The sequence below is a fragment of the Maniola hyperantus genome, chromosome 9, assembly GCF_902806685.2.
Source record: "Maniola hyperantus chromosome 9, iAphHyp1.2, whole genome shotgun sequence".
Classification (NCBI taxonomy): domain Eukaryota; kingdom Metazoa; phylum Arthropoda; class Insecta; order Lepidoptera; family Nymphalidae; genus Maniola; species Maniola hyperantus.
The window spans coordinates 11,053,816-11,061,624 of NC_048544.1; the positions used below are offsets into that span (position 1 = coordinate 11,053,816).

Sequence of the window (7,809 nt, forward strand, 5' to 3'; positions counted from 1 at the left end):
TTTCACAGATGAAGTACTGTTGCCGCTATAACAACAAATACTAAAAAACAGACTGAAATAAATATTTAAGGGGGCTCCCATACAACAAACATGAATTTTTGCCGTTTTAAGGGTTCCGTACCTCAAAAGGAAAAACGGAACCCTTATAGGATCACTTTGTTGTCTGTCTGTCAACAAACCTACAGGGCACTTCCCGTTGACTTAGAATCATGAAATTTGGCAGGTAGGTAGACGATTTCCGACGGTCTCGTACAAGTAATTTTTAATTTTTTTTTCATTTATGCGATCATTTTGATTTTTTTATTAGGAGGCTTAGTAATAGGGTCCCGTTGGCACCCTTCGGGTACGGAACCCTGAAAAGACAAGACAAGGTTATTGTAATAAAACTCTATTAAGTTTTTGAATTTTTTTATTATGAAAAATCATTATATTTTGGTTAAAATAATAACATCGTCAATTATATTAATTTTTTATTATTAAATTAATATTAAATTTTTCCTTCCTTTCTTCTAATAATTGTAATACTAGGTAGATATAGGTTTTTTAAATGAACTATTATAGATTATTAATTATAGAGTCATAAAAATAGCAAGGTCCAGGGTAGTTATACCAACACCATGATATTTTATTTATGATATTGAGATTATTTAATTGATTCAATATTGATTAGGTACATGAAGTAAGAAGTGATAGCATAGTTAGGAACTAGATCATAATTCATATGGTGTGATCAAAACGTTCGTGTCAAAGTTCAATTAGGAGTGTTACATTTCTAACTGTTGTTATTTATTATAAATGCGAAAGTGTGTTTGTTTGTTGGTTTGTTGGTTTGTCCTTCAATCACGTCACAACGGAGCAACGTATCGACGTGATTTTGCATGGGTATAGTTAAAGGCCTGTAGAGTGACATAGGCTCCTTTTTATCCCGGAAAATTAAAGGTTCCCACGGGATATTTAAAAACCTAATTCCAAGTGGACGAAGTCGCGGGCATTAGCTAGTATCTATGAAAATAAATTTTTGATTTTGACTGTCACGGCCTTCTATAAACGATTCCACTTGGCCTTATATTAATTGTATGATTATACAAGTCTGCCCTTGACTGATGTGACACCTAATGTTAGGCCACTAGGATTAGCAGCTAAGCTGCCCATACTTCTAATCGAGTTTAATATATACCTCCTACTTATAAGACGCACTCACTATTACTGCGTCGAAAAAGTTATCAAAAGAGGTGGACTATAAAACAGATAATATGACCTGCAGCCATTCTCAAGCCACTTCTAAATACACCGCGCATTTATTTTACAGTTCAGTTTGATTTTGAGCTTCTAATCTACACTCAAGAATCTGAACGTGCCCGGCATTCCACCGTATTGTTCGAAAAATTGGTCTTTCGGTCGGCAGGATTCATTGGTTGTAGCCTTATTTATTTCTTCTAAGTAACTCAAATGTTCTTCTGACGAAAGCACGTCAAGCCATTCTTCTGCAAAGTAACAAGATCACTGGTTAAAATAACTTGACGGAGTGAAGCGAGGGTCTCCGTGTCTACTTGGGTAAATATTTTCACTTCATTTTGTTAGTTCGTCTGTCTATCTGTCAGTATATTTCTCAATAATGAACACAATTATAGTCCGCGACAGGTGGAGATGGCAATCGGGGTATGAGGCGGACGGACGCCCCGTACACCTGCACGTCACCCACGCTCGCCCGCACCGGGTTAGCGTGGGGACTGTGCGGGTGAGCGGGGTGTTTCCTCTGCGATCGCCATCTCCACCTGTCGCGGATTATAATTGTGTTCATTATTGAGAAATATACTGACAGATAGGCAGACGGACTAACAAAATAATGTGAAAATATTTACTTGAAATTCACAAATTACGAGTAGGTATGCTATGTAATAAGATTTACATAATATACCTACTCGTAACACGACTTTGTGTGAATTTAAAACAATGCCGGCTTTTTTTCGACCTTAATGCACCATTATACTGTGGGCTAATAAATAATATTACTTTAGCTTAAAATTCTACCGATGAATAATAAGTAGGATTAGTGAAAATTACGTAACTTTATTTTACAAAAAAATATACTTACCTAGTAAGTATTTTTTCTTCTAATGGGTATTAAGCTTATCTATACTTCTGTACCTACTAATATTATAAAGATGTAAAGTTTGTAAGTTTGTTTGTATAAAGTCTCTGGAATTTACTAAACCGACTTTTAAAAAAATGTTCACCAGTAGGAAGATGCTTATTCCTGAGTAGCAGACTATAATTTTATTTTCAAAAAAATTAGAGATCTCTACGAAAATTGTAATAACCTACGCGTGTGAAGCCGGGGCGAGTCGCTAATAGGTAAGGCATAAATTAATATTAACTTTTTAGACAGTTAGATAATCCGTAAAATCTTGATGGTTGAATGGATTCATGATTTTTTTTTTAATATTTTCAGGAACTACGCATTTTACCTACCTTGAAGAGTTTTAAGTGAACGTTCTTCACCACCGTAATCTACGGGAAGAATGGCTTTTGGAATGAACTCATGTAAATCCTTAACACTTTTAAGGACCTTTACTCGGTTGACTATTTTAGCGCTAACCACTTGTTTTACTAACGCTAACAAACTATCAACGAATTTTGATTCTGATATTATGTAGAGTCCTTTAATTCTCATTCCGTAACCCTCCTGTAATTTAAATGTGATAAAAAAATTACAAAAAAAGAAAATAATGTTATTTTTAATCACCGAATCATCATCATCATCGACACATCGCTGTTTTCCTACTGGGCACGGGTCTCCTCTCAGAATGAGAAGGATTCGGCCATTGTCTACCTACTACCTATATCTACCTACGCTGGCCCAGTGCGGACCTATTACTAATGTAATATTTTTGTCTACACATCTCCTCATTTCTGATTTGATTACTCCTCATTTTGGATCTTATCTTAACAATTCTAATTTAATTTTAGTCATTTAGGTTATTCATTTAACTGTATTTTCTCTTTTATCAGGCATCAAAATAATTGGCCACAGCTGCACCAATTTCCGGTCCATCATTTTATAAAATAATAAGAATATCAGTCAAGTATACCATGATAACTAATATTCCCCTTTCCCCTCCAAATAAGCGTAAAGCTTGTGCTAGGGGTAGCCGTAGGTACGACAATAGTGCAACGGGTGGGGTTTGAACGGCGACTTTTCGGATTTCAGTCCGCTCCTTTAACTGTTGAGCAATTGAAGCTAAAATAGTCGATGCAGAATAAGCAGCACCATCGGCATTGTATAAACTAAACGGTATCGTACATCCATTGTGTAATGCCCAATACCCAACTCTTGATGTTTATTGGTGGAAACAATAACGATAGAAAGATTACTTCGACCACCCGTTGTGATAGACCTTTTTTCCACGCACATGAAAATTGAGAAACCAATTCCCTTCAGCGGTGTTCCCACTTCCCACTAGATTTTAACGTGCGGTAATTCAAGGGGCACAGATGGCATCAAACGAGTCGTAAAGACCTGCTAGATTCAGTCGGAGCAAGACCATGGCGTGTGGAAGTCCCTACAAGAGACCTATGTCCAGCAGTTGACGTCTATCGGTTGACAATGATGATGATAGTGATTCAACGCGTAGATCAAGAAATTTGAAAAGACGTGCTGCAAACGTTCTGTTCATGGGTTGCGGTAAATGGTAATCACTTAACATCAGGTGACCCGCCTGCTCATTTTATCGCTATTTATATATTTTATAAAAGAACAGAAAAAATATTTGCACTTACAATTGCGATAGTCACGGCTTGTCTAAGTAGGACAGGGCTTATTTTTGTCAAAAAACTCATCACGTTGGCTTCCGAAAAATCTAATATTGTGATAAATCCACTCAAGTAATCGTCAGCTCTAATGTATTCTCCCATCTAGAATTAAAGTTAAATATAATGTACTAAGATGTATGTATCTTTTAACCACTTATGATACGAATAAACTCTTCTTAAAAAAATGTTTGAGTAATTACTTAGGACGGTGTGAGTTATTGTTACTTCAACACTCCAACACCAGTAACAGATCGAACATATTGAAATTCCTGACTTACGATTACGTTATGCCTAAAAAAGTCTGTGAACTGTGAAGCTTCCCAATCGACATCGAAAAATTTGATGACGTGTACCCTGTAGTGATCATTTGTTAACTTGGGCAACACAATCGCGTGGCTGAAACAATAAACACATCATGAAATATTCAATCTAACCATGGTCTGATCACTATGTATTCCTTCAAGGGTCTGATACAGAGATTTGAAATTATCATTAAATTAAATAAACCTTGCACTTGTTAGTTTTGTTATTTTGTAGTTTATAGGGTTCCATACCTCAAAAGGAAAAATAGAACTCTTATAGGAGCACTTCGTTGTCTGTCTGTCCGTCTGTCGGTCGTGTCCGCCAAGCTTCACGTCAAGGAAATAAAAACCTATAAGGTACTTCCCGTTGACCTAGAATCATGAAATTTTTTAGGCTGCAATGTCACAAATAAAGGCAAAATTCCGAAAACCGTGAATTTGTGATTACATCACGAACAATTTTAAAAAGTGTAATTTCTTGTATGATGGTATGGTACCGGCTCGCACTTGACTAATCTTTCAAGGGTTATTTATTTTATAAAGTGGTTAGTATCTATATTTAATTATGTTCTCTGTTGCATTCATATAATATATTATTGCTATTGTAATTTTTTGTAATTTGAAAACAATGTTGAGTTTTTTGCCAGCTCTTCTCATTAAAATGTTTTCGATCCTATGGTACCTATACCTAAAAGTCCAAATTAGCATAGTGAAACAAGTTGTTCTTCATAACGTAATTTAATTTGTGTTTGTCTAAATCTAAATATGTAAGTAGGTTTACCTATCTAAACTCAAATTTTATACGTACACATTTTCGTACAATTTTTCAAAGTCAGTTTTACAATTAAATTTTCCAAAAAAGTGAGGCATCAACGTTCTCATCGTGCACATTTTGTCCAATCGTAATTTAGCTCGTTCTATCGACCCCTTGCATACAACTATTGTCGTTTCCAAATAACGATCATCTGTAAAAAAAATCAATAACAGCTCAATCCAATCTAATCCATCAGCTTGCTTGCATCCATTTCTGAACGTTAGACTAAGGCCTGTGCCTTAGTCTAACGTGCTTCCAAACACAGCCTTTTGTCAGTCATCCTCATCCGCCCGTTTTCTGCCACCTTCCTGTGGTGAAAAATATTCATTTTTGCGATGGTACAATAAGCTATTTTTGCTCAACCAGACAGGATACATGCAGCATAAAATATGCTCCGCCGCAACCACCGAAATTCTTGATGGTATTTCTCGGTAGAAATGGTATACCAAACGAACTGGTAAATTCTTTTGACGATTAAAAAGCCCCTGTAATGCATAGTTTATTTGAATAAAACTCTTTTTATTCTTTCTATTTTTCAACCAATCTCCATTTTCTATCAAGGATCCGATTTATTATATCAAGTTTTCTTAATCTCTGTTGAATATTTTTCTTCACTGTAGTGAGACGATGGTTATAATAATTTTCACCTACGGAAAACTGAAAAAGATATAAGAACTACCTGCACCCTGAACACTGCAATTTTTTTTTGCAATGCAATAATAAAGAGATCATGCGTGGCTAATTTTGCTTACAAGACCTTTAGGCGTCTTCACAGCGTGCCATCCACGCCCCCGAGGCGCTTAAACTGTCCCTACCACCACGATGAACTCAACCGAGTAATTCTTTTTGCCATCCCATAATGATATTTTATCTACTCTCATTTATCTTAAAATTCGAATTATAAAATCAAAATGTGTCACATATTGACTAACTTTACTTACTTTAATATAAAAATAAAAATTCATTATAACACTATTTTGATATGACAATATTGCAAAATAATGTTATAAAATATATTTTTTCCATTACGATACAGTTCAGTTCGCGGTTTTGGATTCTGGATTTTTAAACCAAGTACCTATATGCTACTAATATTTTATGGTTTGGATTTTAAAATAACACGAGTTTAGATAAAGTAGTGTATGAAACTCTACACAATTAGGTAGGTATTAAAACACCCATTATGCAACCGTTTCATAAATTACTATAAAACTAGTAAGTTTTACATAATAATATTACAAATACGACAGTGTGACCGTTTGTATTAACTCATTACCTACTCTATTGAATATAAAATATGCATATTTAAGGCCCAAAATTAAAATATTAGGTACCTGGAGAAAGTAATACCTACTTGAGCCGATTGCCGGTTTCACAGCTGCGGTTAACGATCTTGATGCTGTTGACTGTCGTATGTATATGATTTATAAAAAACTTACCAAAATCCTTCTTATTAAAATGCGGCTGCTTTTGGACCCATTCGTTCAATATTTTTAAAGCTTCTTTTAAGCTCCTCGTATCTAGGTTGTACATTTTATGAATACTTTGCATTGTATCCGGTCTCAATTGAAGGATCTTTCTTAATTTCACAAATTCCATTTTGAAAACAAAGCCTTGTACTTGGCTCCAATGTTTAAACTGTACTGAGTGCTTATTGCAATGGCAATGACATTCAGTACCTACTTGATATTTCTGATATGAAAATAGGTACTTACTTAACCTTTAACTATGGACACTTACTTTTTGAAACACGATTCTCTCATACATGCTTGAGACATGGGGTCTCATAGACCGCTAAATTGTTTGGGGTCATTTTATAATAATTGACCAAAAAAATTAAAAAGCAGTCAAGATGTAAGGATTATAAAATATGATAAGGTTTTAAAAATATACAAGAAACATTTATTGACAATGGGTCAATTCTTAAATTTTTGGCATTCCTGACACAGGGGGCTTGAACATTTTTCAGACATGTTAATCTTTTGCATACTATGTAGGGGAAGGGACCCGAATATCGGATACTTTTTGTAAAATTAGGAAAAATAAAATGAAACGTAACCTTAATTAGACCGAAATTAATACACGTAATCCTGGTCTCATGTACTATATGAATTTCAAACAATTTAGACTATTGTAGCATTAATTTATTCACAAACTTGTAAATTTCAGTTTAAGAAGGAATGCAGGTCTCAACCAAGTAGGCTCCTAATATCAGATATCCGATAACCTCAGTATCAGATATCCGATATTAGGTAGGTACCCTATACATAGTACTATACATAGTAAATAAAAAAACAAACAATACCTAGTTGTATTTAATATAATGAACACCAAACATGTATTTAAATGTATATATTAATGAACTGAGGTATTAAACAATTCACAGTTTTAACATTCTATTGCAATCAACTTACCTACTTTACAAGACGTGACCCTTAATATCGGATATCCGGTATTAAGGAACACAACTTGTATCCGATATTGGGAATTTACACAAGTCATAAATAAATACAAATGTCAAATCATAAATAAATACAAATGTCAAAAAAAATGTCTTAGTTTTCCTTCAAAATTTGTTTTTTTAAAGTAAGTAATCTAGCAACGAATAAACAAAATGAAAATATGATATCATTAAGCACTTACTTTTATAGGAATGTCTTTAAAAACCACAATGTACTAAATATTTCTCGTCACAAAAATTAAACATGTTGCCGTATCGACGCCATTAATTGTCGATAGCTCGATGAACGCACTGCAGTGCTTACATCTAGTTGCGTATTAATAGTAACCGGGCTGTTAGATAGATGACACTACTCCATATAGGAGATATTGACCTATCCGAAGTTAAGCACCTATGCGATAATCGGGTCCTTTCCCTTA

The 7,809-nt window shown here is 34.5% G+C and overlaps 1 protein-coding gene across 1 annotated transcript; it reads right to left on the bottom strand.

Moving 5' to 3' along the window:
• Positions 1-408: 408 nt before the first annotated feature.
• Positions 409-7,331, bottom strand: LOC138402819 (alpha-tocopherol transfer protein-like). The gene is made up of 6 exons (XM_069501104.1): positions 6,369-7,331; positions 4,924-5,080; positions 4,092-4,209; positions 3,781-3,915; positions 2,473-2,686; positions 409-1,484 (listed from the first exon to the last, which is right to left on the bottom strand). The coding sequence occupies exons 1-6, from the start codon at positions 6,526-6,528 to the stop codon at positions 1,330-1,332; spliced, it is 939 nt and encodes a 312-aa protein (XP_069357205.1). The 5' UTR covers positions 6,529-7,331; the 3' UTR covers positions 409-1,329.
• Between the last annotated feature and the right edge of the window lie 478 nt (positions 7,332-7,809).

What these genes read in the sequence shown, in the direction of transcription:
- LOC138402819 (XM_069501104.1), bottom strand. Translation starts at nt 6,528, where the DNA reads ATGGAATTTGTGAAATTAAGAAAGATCCTTCAATTGAGACCGGATACA. An exon ending in TTTTTAGGCATAACGTAATC is followed by an intron (nt 3,916 to 4,091) that starts GTAAGTCAGGAA and finishes CTTTAATTCTAG; the next exon opens with ATGGGAGAATACATTAGAGC. An exon ending in AAGCCGTGACTATCGCAATT is followed by an intron (nt 2,687 to 3,780) that starts GTAAGTGCAAAT and finishes TTTAAATTACAG; the next exon opens with GAGGGTTACGGAATGAGAAT.